The sequence below is a fragment of the Gavialis gangeticus genome, unplaced genomic scaffold (assembly GCF_001723915.1).
Source record: "Gavialis gangeticus isolate Ggan-Ray unplaced genomic scaffold, GavGan_comp1, whole genome shotgun sequence".
In the NCBI taxonomy this organism is placed as follows: domain Eukaryota; kingdom Metazoa; phylum Chordata; order Crocodylia; family Gavialidae; genus Gavialis; species Gavialis gangeticus.
This window is the reverse complement of record NW_017728992.1, coordinates 44,640,382-44,664,731: the sequence shown is the minus strand read 5'-3', so window position 1 is coordinate 44,664,731 and position 24,350 is coordinate 44,640,382. Positions and strand designations below refer to the sequence as shown.

Here is a 24,350-nt window from a genome sequence, read left to right as displayed (position 1 = left end):
GAATTTACATCAGTGTCTAAAATGGACAGATGATCACTTGTTTCAGAGTAGTTGCTTGCTATTGTAGTACTTCACCACTAGGTTTGATGGGGAAATGATAAACCAGGATAGCTCTGGGCTTGTAATACTTACAGTTGTATGGTTTTACACCAGATTTTTACAGGGTAATTATGCACTAGATTCTAGGAACTTACATGTGTGTGACACTGTGCCATTTGTCTATTTCTTGGTTACACTAGTGTAAACATTGGTTACCTGGTCTAAGTATGTTATGGGTCCAAGCCCATATAGAGCATAGGTGAGTTATATCAACACATTACTACATCACTTATCCCAATTCTTTGTTTCTGTCAGAATGAAAGGATTTAGAGAAATGCTCCAGTTTGTAGGTATGTAGCTATTAAGTTAATCAAGAGGAGTATCTGGAACAGTAAGAGTTACTTAGAAAGCAAGGATTGATTGCTTAAGTATCCCATCCATCTCAGAAGAGGTGTATATCCTGCTCAAAACCATACTCTGAGCTGAAGAGTAACTCATAATATTCCACCTTCTGCCTTGGTCAAGCTAATTCTTCAATTATATAGTGTTCCATGACAGAAAATTTTACCAACTCAGGAGACATGCATGACCATCTGAGGGCAGAACTTGGTCCAGTCTGTTTAATGGGGGGTGAATGAGAAACCTAATTGGAGGAGTTAAGATTAGTAAAAGTGTAGAAGGAGAAAAAACCCAACAAAGAACTCTAACGACTTGACCACTTAAGGGGAAAATGAAAATCATCTTCTTAGGATGTTTATTACATGAGAAGAGTCATCTCTGGTCTGATGCAACTGAAATGTGTCCTCTCCAAGGTGAAAAGCCCATAGGTCAGGATCCTTGACAATGCACCCAGCATCAGAATGTCATCTGCATTGCACTGTGACCATCATTGCACATGTTTGCTGAGACACCACATGATGATAGTGCCAGAAGGAAAGGTCATGGTGGGCCATCTAGATATATCTTCCAGTGTATGTGACAGGTTGGCTGATTGGATAAGTGCAACAAGACACTTTTGAATGTTTATGGCCATAAATAAACAAACAAACAAACACATTCACGAGAATAATGTTCTAGAAGAAGAATGAATTCACAAGATCACATATCACAAGATGACTCAGGGCATTTTATCTTTCTTTCTAATTCAGGCTGTATTTTATGGACATAGAAGTAAGTATCTTGTCCTAAAGCAAAGGCCAGGATTTAATGTTTGTCTTGAAATAAATATTGATAACCTTGCTAGATGAAAATGATTTTCCCTGTTTACATCTTATCATCTGCTGATGAAACACTCACCCTGGGAGCTCAAGGAGAGAGAGACTCTGATTGAGGAAACTTGTGTATCAGTAAGTGGCAGAAAGTTCTGAAAAACATCTAGGAAATGGTTAAGTGTGTTTAAGCTTTATTTTACCTGCTTTGATACTGGTTTCACTAACTAAGAAAAATCACAATAACCTTGTGCCATTGATATGAGGGAGCTCTACAGACTAACTGATATTTAAGAAGTGGCTTGAAGGAAAGCTGAGATCTGATAGGTTGACGGCTCTGAGACAACATGGAATGCTTATTTCTCAGGCTTACTATAAAATAATTTGGTCCACTGAATAGGACGCTGAACAGAGAAACAGATAACTGGATTCTATTTTATGGTTCTGCCACTGACCTACAGCATATCCTTAGGGAAGTCCCTTTACCTTTCCTTCCATTATTTTTCTGGCTTGTCATTTAGACTATACTTTCTTCAGGATGCACATCATCTAATTACAGTTCTCCCAGCTCAATCTCAAATTGAGGGCTCAACATACAGATGAAGTACAATTAATAGTAAAGCTCCTTCAGTATCAAGACAATTACACCTACTGAATAGACAGACAAACACAAAGGTGATGAGGGCAAGCACAGCATGGTACCCATATGTTCAACCTGCATACCTAGAAATATATATAACAAGACATACATAGGCCAGTGTGTCTGCACAGCCACCACAAGGTCACTATTCCATCCATATCACCAATCAGTCTTGTCCATCTCACGGGTTATCTCAGTCATCCATGATCTGATCCTAGTATATCTGCTGTAGCTCCATGTACAGAATGGAAAAGGGGCAATGGAGAGTTGTTGTGTATAGCTCTAGATTCCTTATTTTCTGTTCCCTTTTTTCTTACTGCTTTGGGGAAGAGCTTTTGAAATGAGGGAATTTGCTTCCTCCATGTCCTGTTTTTGTAAATCAAGGCATACCAAGTTTTCCTACAGAGGACAGAAAAGCAAGGAAGTCCTTTATCAATCTTTTCATCACGTCCCCTCTCATAGGGAGTGCAGAGTAGTATCTTCAAATATGACTTCTGTGATGTCTCAGGTTACCTTGCTCTTTTTAGCTGTACCTTGCATTTCAGATAGGATTTCTGGACTGTTACATGTTCAGAAGCCAAAATTCAAAGCATGCAGAGCACAGATGCATGCAGAGAAGTGATGGCACGGGGTTGAACTTCAGAGCTGGATTTACACTGCATGAATTATAGGCAACAAAGAGCTCTAGCCATCATTACAGGTATTCCTAGAGATCTTGTAAAATTCATAAAAAAAGATACAAGGTTTCCATAAAAATATGCATTGGGGAATCTAACCTATTTTAACTGACACCACTGTAAATAGGAGCTTTGTTAAGCTGCCAGGTAGCAGAAAGCTCTTCACAAAGTATCATCCCACTTGTCATTGTGTATTTACAGACATCTATCAATTCCATGCACAAAAATGCACAGACTATGTGATCATTTTGGAGGGATTACACACGTGGGTGTTTGGAGATACCAAGATTAATGTAAAATATTTTCAAATTTTCCATTTCCAGTTCCCTTCCTTTGCTACCCGCTGAGTTCAATGCTCAAGTGTTCCCACTGACATGCCAGTGCTGATAACAGTGACATTTTCTGTACACCCACTGCAGAGAAAGCTCTTGAGAGCCAGAGGACAACTGACTTAAAATCAGCATGACAAATTATGAAAAGCAAAGACAAACAAAACCAGAAAACAAAACTCTTCTTTCTTGGCTTCTCTGAAAACTCTAGAAACAGTTTGACCTTTATATAGACAGGTACCACTCACATCAACTTCAGTAAGACCTACACATGTGTATAGAAGGAGAGAACTAGACCTCCCTCCTAATCCAGATTTCTCCAAGTGAAGTAACTGTTGAATGATGCAGAAGTATATCAAATTATCTGAAGATTTGATGTTTTGAAGCTAGGTTTAGGTAAGGGCTGGTACGGGTATGAAATGTGGATATGTGTGAGAAGAGGGAAAAGAGAGAGAGAGAAAGAGCAAGAGAGCCTGTGCAAGTAAGTAGAAGAACATTCCAAAGTGTGACAAAAAGCAGAGTGGGAGAAGCTGTCCTGTCTCCCTGGAGGAGCCTTATTTAAGAAACAGCAGAGTTGTCAGAAGGGTGAACACTTTCTATATATTCTCAAATGTGTGAGTTAGAAATCTAAACTGAGACTTCTTAAAATAGCTGTATGTAAGCAAGAGTGGGCACTGTATCAGCATAATTTACATATGTGATATCCAACACTGATAGTTTTCCAGTCAGATGTTCTCCCTTGTGTACCAATTCTGTTCACCAAATTCAGAAATGTGAGGGAGTGGCAGGTATAAATTTCTTTAAACCATTCTGAACTACCCCAAACAATTTTTTCCAGTTTTTTCTCTAACACAAGCACCCCTACACTACATGCCTGGAGGTAAAGGAAAGCACTAAAGCACAATATATAAGGTATCACAAGTTAGATAAAGAGCATCCCAGCTGTAAAGTATTATTATCAAAACAAATATGGCCCAAAATTGTATATTTCAGAAAAAGATTTTACAAAGTCCAAGGACAAGGCAAACAGTTTTCCTGATTCTAAATCATTCTTTCTAAACTATTTGAACCCCCAAAATTTAAGTACTGTCATAATGTTTGAGGAAGCTTAATTGCCTACAGTCTGAATGGAAACCAGAGTAAGATCAATTGTTTTCAGTTGATTAACAGAATGAAAGATGAAAACAGAAGAGTACAAATTGAAAAGTAAATAAAGGTTTAAGAGCTTTTAGTAATTAAATCTGGTTGAACTCTGGATTCATGAATGCTATATGTGATGGATAATATATTATTTAACAAGTTATTCAAAGGGTATTTTTCACACAAGTATCAAACCATACCATATAAAGCTCATATACAATTTCATTAAATAATCTATTTCCATTCCAGCATAAATGGAAACATAATAGAAATCTTTCACAATATATGAGCCATGTTCTTCTTATAAATGGAATTCACTGAGGAAGCCATTACCATACTATGAAAGAACAACTTTTGTGATGAGGAAGACATTAATATGATCAGAGTTGTTGTTCAGAAATTTTATAACTAAAAGAATGTCAAAGGAGCTAATAATGCTTTTCTGAAGAATTTAATTTTGTTGTTTAATTTCATTCTTTCCAATTTTGTAGTTTTATGACTACGCATACAGCAACATCAAGACAGTTGATTGTATATTACTTATTTTTTCTATTCTTTATCACTGTCCCCTTACTCTCTTGCACAAATTGCTGTTTGTTCTTTCTGGATAACGTTAGGAAAGGAAAATATGAAAAACTGAAATTTAGGGACATTTCAGAATTTAAATACTATACACCGGAAGTTAGATTTAAGACTAAATAATTCAATTTACAGAAACAGAACTGCAGCTGTGGCAGTCTAATCAGCCTGACAATCTATATGCTAAGAAATAATGTGTCTTTCTAAAACTAAATTCTTAGGTGTTTTTTTCTTATGACACATTTTCTGATGTAAATTCTTTTTAAAAATTCTGAAAATAAAAAATACATTCTGTCAGCACTGTACTCATTTCCTATCTCTGAATTATAGTATACTTAATATACAGTCCTTGGGTTGTAACTAATAACGTAACACTAACCTACTAAAATCACCAAATTAGCTCGTGGATCTTTGAGAAGGGGAATATTTTCATTGCTAATAATGGGGAAAGAATAAATGTCAACCCTTGCAGAAATCTAAGTATTTGGGTTCTTCTGGGATCTTCTCTGTTCCTGCACTGGTTGTGAGACAATAATACTGGATGGCTGACTTACTCAACCAGTAGGTGCCAAATGATAAACCTGAGGTGATCCTGTCTACCTCACCCAGCAGAGGTCAGTCAAGTAAATGTTTCAGTGGAAACTTACAAATAGCATCCATGGGGAGATGTAACTTTTTTTTTTAGTAATAACATTAGACTGGGGGTTGCTGCAAATTATGGAAGAGATGACTGTGATCCAAAAGAACAATGCTTTTACATTTCTCTATTTGTCTTTTTCCCCCTGAAAGGCCGTACGTGTTAAGAGGACAAACATTATGCACACACTCTAACTGGGTTTACAAGCAGCATTTGCCTCCTTAAAAACATCAAAGCTAACATGTGAAATGAATTGACTTTTTTAAAAGCATTTCTACTACCTGCATCTTTCCAGTTGCAGAGGTCTTTCTGTTTCTTCCATGGGTTAGCACAGTCCATAACGTTTGCCATAGGAATGATGCTAAGATGCAAAAACTACCTGCAATCCAGTCAGATTTTCCATTCAAGGGTAGATCCATTTTTTATTTACTTTGGTCTCTTGGTTTACTAAAAGTAATTTTGTAGGTGTTTTCAATGCCCTCCCCAGCTCTGTAAGCAGTACCTAGCTAGAGAAGCATAGATACCCTTGCAAGAAAGAGTGAATGCAGTCCCACAATTCAACACATTCCCTGTACCTATAAGTGATGGCGTAATGACAAGTGTGAAGCAGGTGCAAGAGCCTACAGAGAAAATGTGCATAGCATAGCTTGAAAGGTAATTTGCTCTGACAACCTAGAGCTTCTCAAATGAGCCAAATCTATTAGCACAATCCCTGGCATTTAACAGTTCATACCGTCAGTCATCTGTTAGCTGCTTTCTCCTTTTAATAAATGAGGAATGAAAAAAATATACAAAAAGCAATATTTGGGGGCCAAAGGGAATGAAACATACACTATCCTGGTAGGTTTCTCAGTTATTTGATAGCAGAGGAATGTAGATTCAAACTACTCCTGGGTTTCATTTCAAGTTCTAGAAAGGAGTGTGTTCCAACGGGTTTATTAACTGTTTTGCTTCCCAGTCTGCCTTTTTCCCTTTGTTCCACTCTGTCCCAGTCCACCACATATCTGTCCACAACCTGTCCCTCCCCTCATATCCAATAGCCTTAACTTCTGCCAAATGTAAAGTCCCTGATCCAAAATACAGAGATGCTAGATTATTTCAAGAAAACAGTTGTAGGAACATTTTAATGTAGGCAAGCAACGCATTTTTTGTTAATACTCCCAGTAATGGCTAGATTGTTTTAGTTGAAATTATCCAAATAAATTAAGTTTAAAGCAGATACTTCAGAGTTTAGCCTAAGCCCATAGGCTTAGGCTAAGCTCATAGAGCAATAAGCAACTGAAAACAGTCTTAAAATAGGAAATGTAATATAACCAATGACTGAGAATGCTACCAGCTCCCCTTGTAAATAGAGTGCAGAAAACATTTAGTTTTCAACAACAGAATTAAGAGACAAAAGGTATAATACAGTGTTAATAGTTGCAGTCTATTTGTCCAGACTTGAGGTATAATCTGCAGGATTATACTTTCATTGTACAGCAAGTGTAAGGGTATGACTGTAGATATAATGTGAACAGTAAAACATTGTGAATGAGATGCAACATAATTCTCTCTATGACTGTGTATATACAACTGTGCAGAGACTGGCAGGAAAAGAGTTTTAAATATCTCTCTAAGGACCAAGTAACAATCTGATTACTGTCAATCCTAAACACTTAAAAATCATGAATCAGTCCCTTTTTCCCCCAAATTGAGATTGACTCAACAGTCATGAGTGTTTCTTTTTATCCCAAGAGTTTCATCTTCTTTTTATTTGACTATTGGGCCTTTAGAGTATATTCCTCTTAAATTTTAAGTGTTTTTCCACAATAATGAGAGCATCTTACTCTTTCTTTTTAATATAAGGCAAGGGTGCGCCTATGTGTCACACTATGTAGCTGTAGCAACACGTTACATTACTGTAGTGATACACTATGGTGACATTGCAATCGTGTGTGTCTATATATGACTAGTAGCTACTTCATCGTAGTGGCACACTCCCCCATTATACATTACCAGCTAACCTGTTGATTAACTTCAAAAAGCCCTAAGTGGACACTGTCCTGCCTGCCTTTGTCTTACTGAAGTTGAAGACACACACGCAGACACCGCTGAGCATTAGCTAGCATGGGGGTGGTGTGACCATGACCTGATGCTGGTTAGGGTCTGTGCTGTGGGAGAGAGGAGGATCCCTGCTTGAGTAGCAATGGGCAACGGGGAGGTGGAGGGGGCAGGAGGAAGCCAGGCAGACACTGCTGTGCCTGCAGTTCCCCACCCCCTGCTCAGCCACCCAGAGCAGTGATAGTGCTCTAGCTAGGGAGGTCGGGGTGGGGCCAGCCCTGCTCTCTGAAGCAGACAGTCCAGCCCAGGGCTGAAAGGCATGCTGGGATGCTGGGGGACTCTATCAGGAAGAGGACTGGGATGCAAGTTCCATAAACTGGTTAAACCCAAATCAGTTATGTCTGATACTACATTCAACCAGGTTTATCTCAGACCAGTTTTGGCCATTTTGAATGGGTTTATGTGCACTGAACTTATGTTCTGCTACAGGTTTAAACCAATTTCTGATCACTTAAACCAGTTCAGTTGATGTGTAACTTCTGTCCCTAGGTAAAGAGTCCAGAAACCCTGCAACCAACATGTTAACTGGTAACAGCTACAACTCTAAACAATAGCAACAATAACTGGGCTTCATGACAGCCCTGCAGGCTCTGTGGACACCAGGATCAAAGAATAACTTTCTTCTCTGGCCTTTAGAGCCAGGTGGTCTGCTGGAGCTTGGAGAGCTTCAAAGCACAGTTTAACAGTGCTTAGTATTTATATGATGCTGATCTTGCTTCACATTCCTGAAAAAATCTATTATGCACTGTGGGTGCCTTTATTAATTTAGTAAAGTGTCTAGCTGGTTTGGCAATAGCATGCTAAATATCAGTTAAACCTACTAATAAATTGTAAATATATATTTTGCAACAGAATCATAGAATTGAAGTTAAAGAACATGTTGTTGACATTAAAGAAACTACTTCTATGTTATCTTAATCTCTCTTGTTCTTAGTGTTGCCTTTTTGGACCTCTGGGATCAATTTGAACATGTGGGTCATAGCTCTACTTACTGTTAAAATATGTTCCCTAGCCTTGCAAGGGGTACAGACTCAGTGGAACTTTGGTCCCACTTCAACTGACTTCAGTGGGATACGATTTCATCATGTAACTGGAGCAGTCTGAAGACAATCAAATGAAGAAGGGATGAAGTTGACTGTGAATAGCCAAAATGACCAATATGTCATTTCAGGGAGAGGACACATGTCATTCCACTACTTTTAAAATTCCTGAAATCTCTCATGCTATAAATAATTACCAAGTCGTAGGAGGTTTTCAGATATAGAAATAATTTCTATGGAAATTCTGTCTTGCAGCTTTAACTGAAAAGTATATGACCTTTGTGTTAACAGCTGAAATTAAACCCACAGTTAGATATATACTTGCAAACAATACTAATGAAGGACAGCATAAAGTGTCAGGTATAAAAAATGATCACAAAATGTACTCCCTTTATAAAAAAAAATTCTTATGCTATCTGTCTTTTATTCTGTGGCCCTCATTTTGCACAAAATATGATTACCATGATACAGTAGCTGGTAGTTCTTTAAACATTATTCTTTAAAAAAAATAATAAAAAGGACATGTTATCAACATTGGGTGAGAGAGAAAAGTAAGACCTGCTTTGCCATGGCCCTTTTTTGCACTTGGTTACTAATTACTCTTTTCCAGGGGAAGAATCTCAGACTGTCAATCAAATGTGGAAAAGAGCACCATCTAGAGGAATGCAATACCACAGCTTCTGGCAAGTATTTGCTGCCTCTAAATTGTTTAAAAACACAGCTGAGTTTGCAGCATGATTATTTGTTTTCCACAGTTCCATTTTTACTCAGTTTCAGAATTTGATTTGAGAATATATTATACTTAAGAGACACTGTTTGTGTTTATTTTAGAAAAATAATTTGTCTAGAAAAACAGCTGTTTCTATTGTGACCAAAAGTGTATTTTCTCCTGCAATTATGTTCAGTACATCTCTGAGCACATTTATATTTCAAGTGAATACACATGCATTTACAATGTTTGCATATTTTCCCCATAATTTTTCTGAGTGTCTGTGTAACAGGTTTTCTCTCTGGGCTTCATACTGCTCTTCAATTGACATAAAGGGCCTTGTTACTTGTAAACAGAGTAGGACACCACCCACTGAAATTAAATCAATGTACTCTCTTTCTATCTCTCTCACCCCAGTAAATAGTTCTATTTCCTGCAATAGATTTAATAGTCTCCACCCTTAAGAGTTTACAAGAATTGGGGAGGTTTCACAGGTTATCAGATAAAAAAAGAAAAGCTTTCATGTTCAGATCTATCTTCTTTTTTGCCCCTCTACTGATGCCTGTACACCAGGTAGTCAGTGAGGCCTCAGGTCAGCAAAGCACATGGGCTTGTTTTGTTGGATCAGGATCTCAGAGTTCTGCAACGGATCTGTAAATTAGTTTGGGATCAGTATTTGGAAAAACAGCATCTGTGTTTGGAAATCAGCTTGGGGAAGATAAACTTCATTAGCTTTTATCATTGGAGAGAGTTATTTTGGCTAGCACACAAAGTTAGAGTGGGTATATATAAACTGTTTCTGCAGTTTATTCCATATAGCATTTGTTTTCTGCCTGTAGGCCTACACTCAGCTGGACCAACCCCAAAGCCCTTTCTACATATGCTCCTGCAACATTTCTAACCAAACCCTGATTTTTGAAATATATTAAAAGGATAAAGCAGAAACCAATTCAATGATTTATAGAGATTTCTTGGTAACGAATCGGATACCATCTTGCAACCACCCTAGACTGCTAATGTCAGACAGCTGAGATCTATCCTTGGCAAAGGGCTTTGTATTATGCAATGTGGAAGATTCAGGTTGGATTCTTTGTTTGATACTCATACCATTAGCTAGGACAAGGTTATTTAACACAGAGGGGGGCCACACAGCTAAATAAAGCAAATGCCAGGGTCTGATTCACTGACTTTTTCTTCCCCAAAAGTCTTACCTTCTCCACTTTTTTCAAGCACTCAAAAAAGGCCATCTTTCCCAGTCTGCTACCATTGTATCGTATGTTGATTTCTTCCAGCCTATTACACTTAATCACCTGCGTATCAAAACCATTTAGGTCTGTAGACTGTTTTCTCTCCATCTTAGTTTCATAAATCAATGAGCATTCGTGATCTTTTGTGTCTCCCTTTTCTTGTCTGTAATGAGACAAAATGTTACACATTAATGTCATTTGTTCATTTATCTTAGGAAAAATGTCAAGTTTGCAATATAAACTTTAAATATTTTTCCTCTTAAAATTGTGGATGTGGTTATTTCTTATCAAAATGAAGAATTAATAGCAATAGATATTAAGAGGGAAATGTTTTAGGTTCAGAATGTCAGGTAATTTAAATGGGTTACAACATACTGAATTTTATTCCAATTATTCATTATGGTCATTTAGTTTCATGTTGAGAACCATGGCTTCAAAAAAGAAAATGTATGTATATACATTAGTGTATTATATATTAGTGACACTGGCCTGCCTTACATACTATTACCAATTTCAAGACTTCATGCTGTCTCTGTCTGTGTCTACTATGAGTTCAGCAAGAGATCCACAAGAACCTACCATGCTGTTACTGAAGTAAATGAGAGTTTGGGGCATTAAAGGAGGTAGATGAGGCTGAAACACAACCTAGGCTTTCCCACTGTTAGTCCTCTTGGCACACTGCTGACTCATATCCATCTTATTGTCCACTATAAACCCCAGGTACTTTTCTGCAGAGCTGATGCTTAGCCAATCAGTCCCCAGCCTGTAGCGGTGCATAGGATTGTTCTGTCCTAAATGCAGGAATTTGCGCTTGTCATTGTTGAACCACATAAGATTTCTTTTGGCCCAATCCTCCAATTTGTCTAGGTCACAAATTAAGATGTTCTGCAATTACTATATTAATGACAATATTAGAATAGCTGTGTGGACTATTTATTATCTATTCCAGGAAAAAATGTGATTTGATTCCAAAAACATGTCTTTTTTTGAAAGCTCATTAATCTGGAATTAATCTGGAATAAAAGTCAGAATGGCATCCTCACAGGTTATTCCAGTCAGTTTTCAACCCAATCCATTTTCCGAAGTGACTTAGGGATAAAATTTTCTAGAGAACCTAGGTAAGTCTCCATAACAATCCGTTACATATTGACAAATTGTCCCCTGGTTCAACAGATACTGAAGGGGGAGGGGAAGAACCTACTGTAAAATTCCAGTGATAAAGGGACATTCTTAACTTGTTAACCTGAATCTGAAGGGTTTTCATGATTTTTTTGTAAACCTTACACTAATGTTTTTGGAAGCCTAAATACAAAAGCAGTGGATTAGTGCATGAGCCCTTGACAGGTGTAAATGACCAGTCCTGTAATACTAATGACTATTTGCATTTTGATCATAGTAATACAGAAAAATAATGTTATATAATATGTGATTAGGTATGCAATTAAATGTGATATTTTGTCTTTCATTTGGGCATATATTCCCTTTCAAAAAGAAAAAAGTCTCACAGCATTTCCACAAAAATCTATATTTAGATGTAGCTACCCTCCCACCCACTTTGCTAGGTAGGCTAGCATTCCAGCTGACTTTACCCAACCTCCTTCCAATCAGCAACATCCACTCTTTGACTACAGCATAGCCCTCAGAAGGAGGAAAGTTGTTATTAGCGCCCCTTTCCTGTGCAAAATTCCACTGAGCAGGCTTTCTATCTTTGCTGTATCTACTAACTACTTCAGTTAGCATAACCCAGACTTTGTAGATCTTCTGATTACCATGTTTGTGGTGAGGCATATTCTAAAGTCACTAGGCCAAACTACTGGTGGTACCCAAGTAAAAATCATGCCTGGGGTTCAGTGATTACTTAAGGGCTGTGAAACATTATTGAACTATGTGGCTGCAAAGATGGCTTCCAGCTGTATGAGAGTTCCTTCGTGACCATGGAAACCTTGAATAGTTTTTCCATAGTTCCTTAATGAACACACAGTTCCCTGGGGTTGTGAACAGCAAATGCACCAATCTGCCTACTAAGAACTACAAGTCCTAAAGAAAGTACCTGTTGTTCTCCAGCTGGCTGATGTTCACAGTTAACTGGGGGAAAAAGACTGAAGGGGGTGGCAAGCCCAAAGACCTTATTGTAATCAGCTGGGTTTCAGAAGGCAGTTAAGGAGAAAGTAAGAAGTCATTGACCAAATGTGTTAGTCTACTCCTACTTTAGCACTTCCTTGGAAATGTCACTCCTAGCTGTTTGTAGACCTGCTCACAGTTGGTTGACTGATTTGCATTACAGTCCAAATTAAATTTCAATTCAAATTAAGGGTTAATAGATGATCAAGGGGAATTGCCCCAACCAGTAGCCCATGTGCTTGAGCAGGGCCGGGGGCTTAGTCAGGATATTAATACTTAGAATACTTACTTAAGGTGTGGTGTTGTTGGCACATATGACTTTGTAAAGCTGTTACTTTGTGCCTGATAGCCTCTGTTGAGTTCCTAAGGACTGTTTTTTACTAAAAGCAACACTGGATACACATGCTAATTAACACAGTTTAAATTGCCTAATTTGGACTGCCCTAGTATGCATTAACTTCAATCCTTATTCAATGAGGATTAGTTAATTTAGATTGTAGCCAAGTTTAATTCAGACTACAAGTGACTACATGTATATGGTGATGGCTGTAGTCTGGATTAAACCTATAAAAACATAACGTCTATAAACAGCCATAGTAAATAGGCAGAGTCTTTGAGGGAGTAAGTGACTGCCCAACTTGATTGCAAAGAGCATTCTACAGTAGTGGTAAAGCCACTGTGTCTTTGGCACTGTGAAAAAGTAGAAACCTCTAGTCCTTTGAGTTATTTTTTTCAGAAATCAGTGCCTATTAGTGGGCCTACAGCTAGCTCTTTCCACAGAAGGAGACTTTATCTCTTTTGCTTGTATCTTCTAACTCTCTATGCCAAGGGTTGTTAACCTTTTCAGATTCAGGGAGTCCCTTAGAAAGTGCCAGCTCTTACCTTTCATTTGTTTTCTGAATATGGAAAAATAACGGGGCAATTCTTTGTTGCAAAAAAGTCAAAAAGACCACAATAGGTTGACAAGCTTCCAGCAGACACCATATTGACTACTGTGGATGTCTGTACATCCCTATGAGGATGGATTACAAGCAAAAAAGACATTAACAAGGATGCTGCTCTGTTTCCATTGCACTTTCCTGCTCTGTCCTCATGCAGTGCTATTTCAAATCTGGGGACTCCCTATACAAATGAATAGCACTGTCATGGGGCCATGTATGCTCCTTTCCCACCTACCCGCAAAATATGGTAATATTTTTATGACAGACCTTGAAGTTTGTTTTCTCTGCAGCTGTCCCCTTATCCCCTTGATATAACTAAGGTACATTGATGACATCTTGATTGTATGGACACACAGGAAGGAATCTAGAGAAATTTCACCAGGACTTCAACAATGTCCTCCCCTGCATCAAACTACCTCTGAGTAATCCACCCAGAAAATTAATTTCGTAGACATGACAATGAAGGTCTGCAATGACTACATTGCTACAACATTGTATTGGAAACCCTCTGACCACCACCACTACCTACATGCCGCCAGCTTTCATCCTAAACTCACCACTAGATCCATCATCTACAACCAAGCTCTATGTTACAACCATATCTGCTCTGGTCTGACTGCCTGGGATGCAAGCACCGATTTCTGCTATTACAATGCAATCCTCAAACTGTCGTCACTCAAAACAACAAAGCCAGACTCAGACCTCACTCCTACCTGCTACAATACCAACCCCAGCACAATGACAACAGAATCTCTCCAGTCGTAACATACATCTCCATGCTTGAACACTTTGGACACATCAGTTATGACTTCCAACCCCTAAAGGCACAGATATTTTCTACTGGATGGAGCCATCATGCCTGGTTGTGTGGAGCAAAGTTGTCGTTTGGTCTACACAGTGATGATGCATGCATAATAGAGGTAAAAGTATGTTTAGAGATGGACAGAAATACACCAGAAGTTGGCAGCTTATTGCCTGCAAAGAGATTGGATCTAGCCCATGAATTTCTGATCCAACCCCCATTTTACTAAAGGCATGGCTCCCTGCCTTGTGCAGAGGGAAGGCTACTCTTCCCTCCCTGCCTCAGCTTACTGTGGTTGCTGATATTGTGGCTTGCAGTTGGTGCTTGCCACATTTTTTTGTTGGTGGCTGCATTAAGATAGGGTGAAAGAAGCCATCCTCACAGAGCAGGGCACTGTATTAATTCATAAACTTTAATTTAAGGTCTGCCCAGAACTTCATCTGTGACTTGTGGTTTTCCACATGCCAGCCAGCCACTGACAAGACTTAAGTAAGGAGCTGGATACTATTACATGGTAGCTGGACTTGTTTACATCCGAGTACCCTGGCATAGTTTATCCTGACATTAGATTGACTTGGAAATTTACAACCTAGGAACAGTATGTAATAACAGATAATTAAAATTAAATATATAATTCAAAGAGAGAAACAAGATGTAACCTGGAAAGAATTATTAATTAGTCAACTTCAGCTGCTAAATTGCAATGCTAATTGAATATTTATGCTTCCCTAAAAAATAAAACCCAAGCTATGTTCTGTGCAGTGTAGGCTATTGGGAACACAGACTTTATACAGGAACACAAAATTCTTATTTTGCTTAAGCCCCATGTCAAACTGGAGCAACGCTGTGGTGTTTCACCTCACAATTTGCCTGAAAATGTCAGGCTCTATTTAATTTTTTAAAAAGGTTCTTACATTTATCCTTAAAACTTGCACTTTTGAGTGGTGATAGTGCATGTCTTAAGGATATTTAATATAATTCAAGTTTTTTTACTGATTGAAGTTGAACAAGGAGTGTGCTCTCAAGTTGCAGCAAGCAAAATTTAGGTTAGATATTATAAAAAACTCTCTCACTAGGAGGGAAGTAAAGCTCAGGGACAGGCTACCCCAAGAGGTTGTGGACTCTCCATCCTTGGAAGTTTTAAAGACCCAGGCAGACAAAGCCTTGGCTGGGATGATCTAGCTGGGGATGGTCCTGGTTTGAGTAGGGGGTTGGACTAGATGATCTCCTGAGGTCCCTTCCAACTCTAATCATTTCTATGATTTGAAACATGGAAGATAGCAACATTAATGGAAAGACCAATGGCAACAGCTAGTGGTTACAACTGGTAAGTGCGTAACACCCATAAGAAAGGAAATAGTGAAGAGAAAAAGGAAAGGAGATCAACGATGTCCTGTACTTATCCTACAGAATAATATGCATATAAGTTGGAGCCTGGTCAGCCCTATATCGTGGAGCGCAGAGTGGAGCTGGAGATCTCACTGGCAGGACTGTGGACTGAAGGAACGTAACTCAGACTTGGGGGGCAGCTGCAGGCTGCTGTTTGAGCACTCTAGAGACTAAAGGCTTGTTTGGAGGCCCCTCCAGAGGTGTGGGAGGGAAATTAAGGTAAAAGGTTTCTTTACCTTTTTACCTGTTCCCTTCCTTTGACCTGTCAGCTTGTGACCCTAACCCCTATGATTTTCTATGTGGAAGTGGGAACTTCCCCCTTGTTCTTGTGTCAGTTCCTGGGGCTGCAGGGTTGGCACAACTGGATGTGGTTTCTTTCCCCACAGCAACAACGTGGTGTTGCTGGGGCTTCAGTCATGACAGAGAAAGCAAACTCCTATCACTCACGAGGGAGAGAGAATACACCAGTGGTTTTCAACCTTTTTGAGACTCAAGGCACCCCTTGCTAAATGCTGCCCCTTTGTTTTTCCCTCTTTTGCATACAGAAAAATAGGTCAGCTTTTTTTTTCTACTGAAAAGACAACAGACCTCCGCCGGTATTTCTATTTGAGATCCCTCCTGGGTTTATTCTGTGGATTGTGCTGGGACCCCTGAGAGGCAGTGGTGCCAGGTGTGCCCCTCGAGAGACTCTCAGGCCAACCTGGTGGAGAATCCCTGGCACCCACCGTGACATTTGGGCGCCCAGCTTCTCCCTGGGAGGCAGTGTTGCCAGGTGTATGGTAATTCTTGCATTTGTTCAATAACTTTAACCCTCATACAATGTACGATCAGCAACAGTAAAAGTGTTCAAAACGTATGGCATTTTTGGAGGCAGCTAATTGATGCAGCGCACCAAAACCCAAGTCACTGTTGGGGAATCTTAACTGACTTTTGAGTTTGCTGTCAGCACTTTCGTATGATTGCTTGCCTCAGAATGACAAAATCTTTCAACTTTGATGACCCACTTCTCCCTCACTCAGTGGCAACTTATAAGGAGCAATCTAAAGTATGTAAGATAACTTATACACGTCTTTTTTCAGTGTGCGATACCTTTTCAGAAAATACAATTATTTTGAGCTTCCAATACGAGTTATGTAAAGCTCTTGGGCGATACCTTTTATTAGATCAACAAAATAGTAGCAAAAACCATTCCTTTCTTTGCAAGCTTTTGGGCACATACACCCTTCTTCAGGCTGAGGAGAAATTAAAGCTTGTAAAAGTCCTCGTCGGTAGAAAAGAAACTCCATTTTGCACAGGGGCGGTACCCAGGGGAATAAACGTCCACCCCCAATCTCAGAGTCCTTTTGTGCAGAGCGAGGTGCAGATTTGGTGGTCTTCTCCTCTGGAGGTGCCCCATGCCAGAGGCAGACAGGCAGGTGAGACCCCGTGAAAGAAAGTGAGCGAGCGAGTGAAACCGCGGGCCGGGCCGGCTCTCTGCAGGCCCGTGAGGGCGGGACACAGAAGACTACATCTCCCAGCGCTCCGCCAGCCCCGGGGCAGGATCCGCTCGCTTCCTGTCCGCGCAAATCCTCTCACCGCTGCGGCCGGGGCCTGTGCGGGAGCTCGGGACAGGGACAGGGACAGGGACAGGGGCATGGCCGGGGCCGGGGCGGAGGCGCGGGTGCAGTGCCCAGTGTGCGCGCTGGAGCTGCCCGCCTCTCACATCAACGCGCACCTGGACGGCTGCCTGCAGGGCGCGGGGCCGGAGCCCTCCTGCAAGAAGCCGCGCCTGGCGGGGGCCGGCCCAGGCGGGAGCCCCGGCCCCGCGGCGCTGAGCGGGGACAGCCTGGCGCAGAAGCTGGAGGGGAAGCCGCTGGCCGACAAGCTGCGGCCCGGCAGCCTGGGCGAGTACGTGGGACAGGACCAGGTGGTGGGCGAGGACACGTTGCTGCGCTCCCTGCTAGAGAGCCGCGAGGTGCCGTCCCTCATCCTCTGGGGGCCGCCCGGCTGCGGCAAGGTGAGTGCCGGCCCGGCCCTTCTCTTCTCCGCCTATGGATGGATGTGTGTGTATATGTAGGGGTGCTGGGTGTAGCCGCGTTGGGCCAGGGACATGGGCAGGCAAGGGTCTTTGGGTAGATGTGATCTCTGATACAGACAGTCCTCGGACTTGCCACACAATTGGTTGAATGGAAAACGGCGTGGAAATGTAACTGGTCTTAAGTCGAAACATTGTAACTCACAGACTCCACCTCCTAAGTCGAAAGATAACTCGAAACACTTCTTTGAGGTGACTTTGCTGGACGTTTTGAAGGGCTCTTGGTTGGACTTTTTGAAGGGTTCTTGGCTGGAGGCTTCTCAGGAGACTTGGCTGCAGGTTTTTTTGGAGTCTCGTCTGCTTTCTTAAAGAAAGTGTCAGAGGAAGTTTGGACAGATGTTCTCCAGGGAGATGGGCAACACAGTGAACTGATGTCATAGTGTTGAAACTGGGCCCAGGTCAACCGCCCCCGGTTCTGCTCGGAGGGCTTGCTGGGTGCCAACCCTGGGGGCCTTGCGTACCTGCCGGGACCCTTTAAATAGCCCTGGCCTTCCCTGCCCTCAGGCAAGTCACCAGGGCGAAGCTGGATTTGTGTCCCGGCTTCTGGAACTGTCGCCCAGCTTGGCCTGCCGGATTGGTCCCCTTCCGGACCTCCAGGTTGACATGGCCTCGTGGAAGGCTGCCCGTGCCCCTGCCACCCCGGCCCAGGTCAACTGCCGCCCGGTTCCGCTCGGAGGGATTGCTGGGCGCCGACCCCGGGACCCTGCGTGCCTGTCAGGACCCTTTGGGATAAACGTTGTAAGTCGAGGACTGCCTGCATTTAGTTGGTCTAATAAAAGAGATCACATCTACCCAACAAACCTTGCCTGCCTATGTATGTAGATACATACACTTGCACCTTATAAACCATCTCTGTGTATGTGTGTGTACATCCCTTATAGATCAGCTAAGGCAGTAGTACTCAACCTTTTGCACCTTACATCCCACCAACCATTTTGTCAAAAAACCCTGGTCCCACCAAGATAAGACCAAAGCCCCCCAAAATTGCACTGTTTGTGATATCTGTTGATTCATCTATCTGAGATGCAAACAACTGATTTTTTTCAATCAGGCAATGGGTTGAAGTCCCACCTATGTGACTGAGTCCCACCAGTGGTACCTGTCCCACTGGTTGAGAAACACTGAACTTAGGCATATGTGTGTGTACACACAAACACATACATACATGTGTATGCACGCACACATACAGATTTATCACCTTATAGATCAACTAAGGTATGTGTGCATGTATGTATATACAAACACAGTTTTGTACCTTATAGACCAACTAAGGTACATACATGCATGTAAACATACATACGCGTGCACACACACCCATACATGCCCACTTACGTTTGCACCGTATGGATCACCTAAGGGGGGTGTGTGTGTGTGTGTGTGTGTGTGTGTGTGTGTGCATATATACACACATACACATCTGCACCTTACAGAATAACTAGGATATGTGTGTATATGTGTGTCTATGTATACACACACATTTGCATCACCAGTGTGTGTGTGTAGTACTTTGGTGTGCATGTATAGTACTTTTGTGGGCTAAATCTCACTATCCGATGCTGTGAAAAGATGTGCAGGGAGCTGTGTATAAGAAAAAGGGAGAGATTGCTGTTCCTCTGTTTAAGCAAGTGTTGTATTACTAGGAGGTGAGAGTTCTGCTCTCTCCTTGGGCTCAGTCCACCAAATCAAATCCCAAATCACCCAGCGATGTCAACAGACTAAAGAAATCACAACGTTTTCATTTTTGAATTTCAAATGAAAATGCAGTATGTGGAAACTCAAATGCTGTACTGAAGTTTTCAAAGTCTTTTTGTGGGGTTAAAAAAATAAAAACTTCTATCTAAACTATCCAGTCCTTTTTAGTTCCTTAGTCTTGTTTCCATCCAGTGATTTTTCCTGTTTTTTTTTCCTTTTGACTAATTTTGTCCATCATCTCAGTTTTGTTTTCCCCAGGGAGAAATGTTAGCAGATACTATATCTAATTTAGTTTCAAGTCTTAATTCTAAGCTCCATATGCCAGATAAAATAGTCATAAGTGAAAGCTTAGGTGTTGAAATAGGAATAGAATTAGACACCTTCTATATTCAGAAGTGATATGTAAGGTGGTGTAAATTAGACTCCCTTATTTACATTCACTCCATCCATGTCTGACGCGGTCTCGTTGTTGCTACCCAATTTAGGCCTTCTTCCAGTTCTAGAAGATTTTTCTGGATGTTTCTATAAGACACTTAACCATTATGAAAGTATCAATTAAGAAGTTTTCGGAGGATCCCTATCTTGATTACAGGAATAGTAAACTGAATAAAAGCAGTTTTGCCCAGTACCAGACAAACCAAGCTGAATTTATCTCTGACTGAATTTATATGTTTAAGGGAGCAATGAGGCCAAAAAGTACCTTTGTGATGGATTTTTTTCCTTTCAAGTTTCACTAATGCTGAAAAATCTTCATAAACCAATATATTCTTTAAACACCGCATCTTTTAAAATCGTGTTTTCTCTGTTGGGCTTGGTTAGATCAGCGGTTCTCAACCTTTTGCACCTTATCTCCCACCAACCATTTTGTCAAAGAAACCCTGGTCCCACCATGATAAAAACAAAAACCCACTTTTCCAAGAAGTGTATTTTTACATTTACATGCATTTTAGTATTATATTAATCATTAATGGAAATTTTCAAATGAGAAATTCTCACCTACACAACCTTCGTGTTCCACTGGTTGAGAAACACTGGTTTAGATCACAGACATAAGCCTGTCTGTTTCTTCATCTGCTCTATCTCCTGATTTTTTCTATGAAGACAGAAAGATATTGATGGTCTTTCTTTGATTCCTTATTTTTGGTTATAATTTATGCAAAATTTATAGCACATATACTATGCATATATGCTATGTAAATGTCATAAGAAGCTGAGTAGACAGGGCCTGTTTAGAGAGACTGTCTCAAAGGAATGGTTGTCCACTGCCAGTATGTTTCCCTTGACTCTGCAAATTTAAAAAAAAAATAAAAAGGCCTTTCAAATGTAAGCAGTGGTCCAGCTGCTTAAATCCCTAGTTTGCAATATGAGAAAGCTATGCTATGCTTTATGATACTTTAATGTGGGGATTTAGATTTTTGCTTGTCTGCCACGGGACATCCAATTTTAGTAAAGAGACATCAGGGGAACCATCTACAGCAGTAATTTAAGCACAGAGGGTGCAGCTACACATGCACTTTACTCCTGAGTTGACTAATTAGCTCTGTAATAAAGCATCACTGTTTACACGTGTGGCAGTATTAGGGTGCAGTAAGTTGCTCCATGATACAATAGGACTTACTATCCTACAGTGGAGTAATTACATGTGCTGAAACACAAGTATAGATGGCGACAGGTTGTCTGGGGCATGAGAGTGCTAAAGTGTGGGGGCTGCCTGTTGCCTTAATGGCACATGTAGGTGCACCTAGAATAACTTTGCACCCACAGATTCATTGAGCTTCAGACACCTAAACAATTTTTAATTTAAGTATGGTAATTATCCTCTTTTTCTGTGCAAGCCATTTTAACCAGTGGGAAGAAATAAGTGCATAGGTGAGTATTTAGGACAGTATTGCTTGTAAAGTTGAGGGCAAAGAATACCCTCCTATTAGTCCTTAAGTTTGTTTGTGGAATCCCATACTAAGTTAAGGTATGTAAGGTTGACAAGAATGCCTAATATCAAAACACAACTTGTTCATGCAGTTTGTTTTTAAATTTCTTTAGATTTATTTATTTTTAATCTTTTTCAAAATTTGCTCTCTGTGCGTTTTCAAAACTTCATTGTGGCAAGATGCACAAAATCTTAGCAGATGGAGTTTTAGATAGCTTGGGCATACAATTTGCCATTATAGATTTCCCTCTGGTCCCCCACCAAAAGAGTTTGAGTGACTATCTGAATTAGTTACATTTTATGTGCTCCTCCTTGTCCCCTTTTTTAATCACTTTTGGGTGCTTGGTCTAAACCCCATGGATGCTATGGGAGTCCATTAACTCCAGTGAGATTTTAACTAAGAATCCAAGTTGGTTAATATTTCATCAGAGAGCTGAAAATCAGAAGTCTTTCCATAGCTGCTTATCTCTGCAGCTATTTGGAAATAGATTCCAAATATAATGGGCTAAATTCCTATTTATACTGGTGTAAAAACAGGAGTGATTGGTGGAAGTAAGATTAGGAATCAGTCTATTGTGCTTCTTAAAGCAGGCTGAATACATGTCCAGACCTGTTTTAAGACATTTACTACAGTAAATGTAATACTGTGGCCTTGGCCCTTCTTACGCCTGATTTGCTTTGGGTTCTTTGGTTTGCTTTGGCTACATAAGTAGTGTCAGCCTGATTCTCTACCTTACATGCTGTAGGCTACTCACATACAAGGTGAGTAATAGTAGAATGCTGTTCTTTCATAAATGTCATCTGTTACCATTTTTGCTTTAATTATTGACCACCCATCTCCAGTGCCTCTGATTCTTATTCACCACACACCCTGCCACCTTCTTCTAGTCAGGTTGACCCATGAGAGAATGAGGTAGTACCAGGCCAGGTCAACAAGGTAGCTGTGAAGAGGCATAGCTTATCTGGGATAGTTAACTCATCCCAAGGAACTCTTCTCCTGGCTGATGTCCCAGACTATTGGCAGCATAGGCGTCTGTAGCAGGGCTGTGAAGTGAACTCAGAAGCTCCTTTCCTGGATGTTCAGCAGCCTCTAGGCCCAGTGGCTGCCTCTCAGTAAAATGGCACTGTTTGCCCCTGCTGGGCTCAACAGCAAGGGCTGAAGATGAGAAGCAGCTGTTGGGTCCAGTGGTATGTAAGCAAAGAAGTGGGAGTGCTGGCCAGAATACAAGGTGGGGAGAGATAGGAAAAGGAAGGTGCAAACACTGTAAGAGAGTTGGGGGAAGCAAAAAGAAGATGTGGTCCCAGTTCAGAGTCCTTTTTGTGATATTCAAGGTCCTAGATCTGTCTGAGCAACTGTGTTTCTTCTATAGGTGGTGCAAGGTGATGCACCTGGGGAGGAAGAACCAGCAGCATACCTACAGGCTGGGGAACTCCCTTCTCGTCAGTGCAGTGGCAGAAAAGGATCTTGGAGTCATCATTGCCAAGATGAACAAGGGGATGCAGTCAAGAAGGCCAACCATACCTTGTCATGCATCCACAGTACTTTTTCCTGCCAAGGCAGGGGGTTGGACTTGATGATCTGCTCGGGTCCGTTCCAACCCTACAAACTATGAAACAAACTATGAAACTATAACCATCACCTCTGGCTCCAGTTATGCTTTGCTAGAATAGTGATTCTCAGTCGGGGTGTAGTGAGATCCTTTAAAGGGTGCTGCTCAAGGTGTGTGAACACTTACACATGATTCACAAGATAAACCTAGAGCAGGGGTGGGCAAAATACAGCCTGGGGGGTGGATCTGGCCCCAGGCCATTCTATTCAGCCTGCAGGGCCCCTAAAAAATTTAGAAAATTAATATTTATTAGTTCCTGGCAGCCTGTCAAAGATGACAGGAGCCAGGGGCATTAGTACCCAGGGAAATCCAGCGGCAGGACCTAGCAGCAAGGCCCACACAACCCTGCCCCCTCAACCAGAAGCCTCTGCCTAGCAGAGGCTTCTGGTCTCAGACTGGGGCTGTTCCTGCTTCCCTGCAGTGGAGAGGGAAATGTGACCCTCAATAGCTTACCAAAACTCGGTAAGTGACCCTCTGCCCAAAATAATTGCCCACCCCTGACCTAGAGAGACAGAATTCCATAGTGTCAAAAACGTTCTGCTCTGCTGTGGTCTCTCTGAGTTCTTTGCAGCAGAAGAATTGCTCTATTACTTCTCTGCAGTCTGAAAAAATGAGTGAGAGCTAAGAGCTGGTATTTTCTGAGGGGTGCCTTGGGTGCTTATACATGTGCTCTGACATGTTCTAATTAAAATGCATCGGAGCAGATTTAATTGAGTCTGCTCTGTGTTCTAATTAAAGCACTCTAGCATTGCTGCAGCATCACATATATAAGCCTCTACAGGTTTACAAATGGCTGCTGGGTCTTGAAATGAGCTTTAGTTAAAGCATCCCGCATCCAGTCTTAAACGTGGGGGCTTAATACATGTGACACTGAGGGGTTTTAATTAGAGGGGCTCTCTGGGAACTGCTCTAATTAAAACGCTCTCTCCTTCCACCTACCCCTGAGTGCATGTATAGGCAGGCACCCGTTGAGTCTAGCAAGGGTTGGTGAGACTAAAGACCTTGACAACTGCTGTGCTTGGGAAATGGCACTGGTCTTGGCTAGGGGAAGACTCTGTGAGTGTAGCAAATGGAATTTCTGCAGGAAATTAGCCTAGGCTCTGGGACTTGCCTGCTTGAGGGACACCACTTGTGATAGTGGCATGTTACTTAATTAGGCAAGTATTACTGAAGAGTGTGTAATAACCTCCCCCTTTGATAGAGCTTTCCCATAGCAAGGGCTGTATGTACACTGAAAAACAACAGTCTTTTCAAATAATTCACTTCTGTTTCCTGAAAAGGAAGAGAAAGGGAGATGGTGTTCTTGTTTTCTTTTACTATTTGGAATGCATTTGGATGATATGGTAGTCACAAGTATAAACAGTTTAGGAGAAATGGGGCAGAAATGAACCCAACACTTTATTTCCATGTGGGTCAGAACATAGAAGGTTGGTATCACTTTAGCAAACT

At 41.0% G+C, this 24,350-nt stretch overlaps 2 protein-coding genes across 2 annotated transcripts in view; one reads left to right on the top strand and one right to left on the bottom strand.

The window, feature by feature from the left end:
* Positions 1 to 24,350, bottom strand: part of MYLK4 (myosin light chain kinase family member 4) — a 106,136-nt gene that overhangs the window by 77,506 nt on the left and 4,280 nt on the right. Inside the window, exon 2 of the mRNA XM_019521861.1 lies at positions 10,310 to 10,508. Coding sequence (XP_019377406.1) covers positions 10,310 to 10,508 — 199 coding nt within the window. The remainder of the gene's footprint in view (positions 1 to 10,309; positions 10,509 to 24,350) is intronic.
* Positions 17,167 to 24,350, top strand: part of WRNIP1 (Werner helicase interacting protein 1) — a 54,218-nt gene continuing 47,034 nt past the window's right edge. Inside the window, exon 1 of the mRNA XM_019521864.1 lies at positions 17,167 to 17,594. Coding sequence (XP_019377409.1) covers positions 17,232 to 17,594 — 363 coding nt within the window. The 5' untranslated portion in view covers positions 17,167 to 17,231. The remainder of the gene's footprint in view (positions 17,595 to 24,350) is intronic.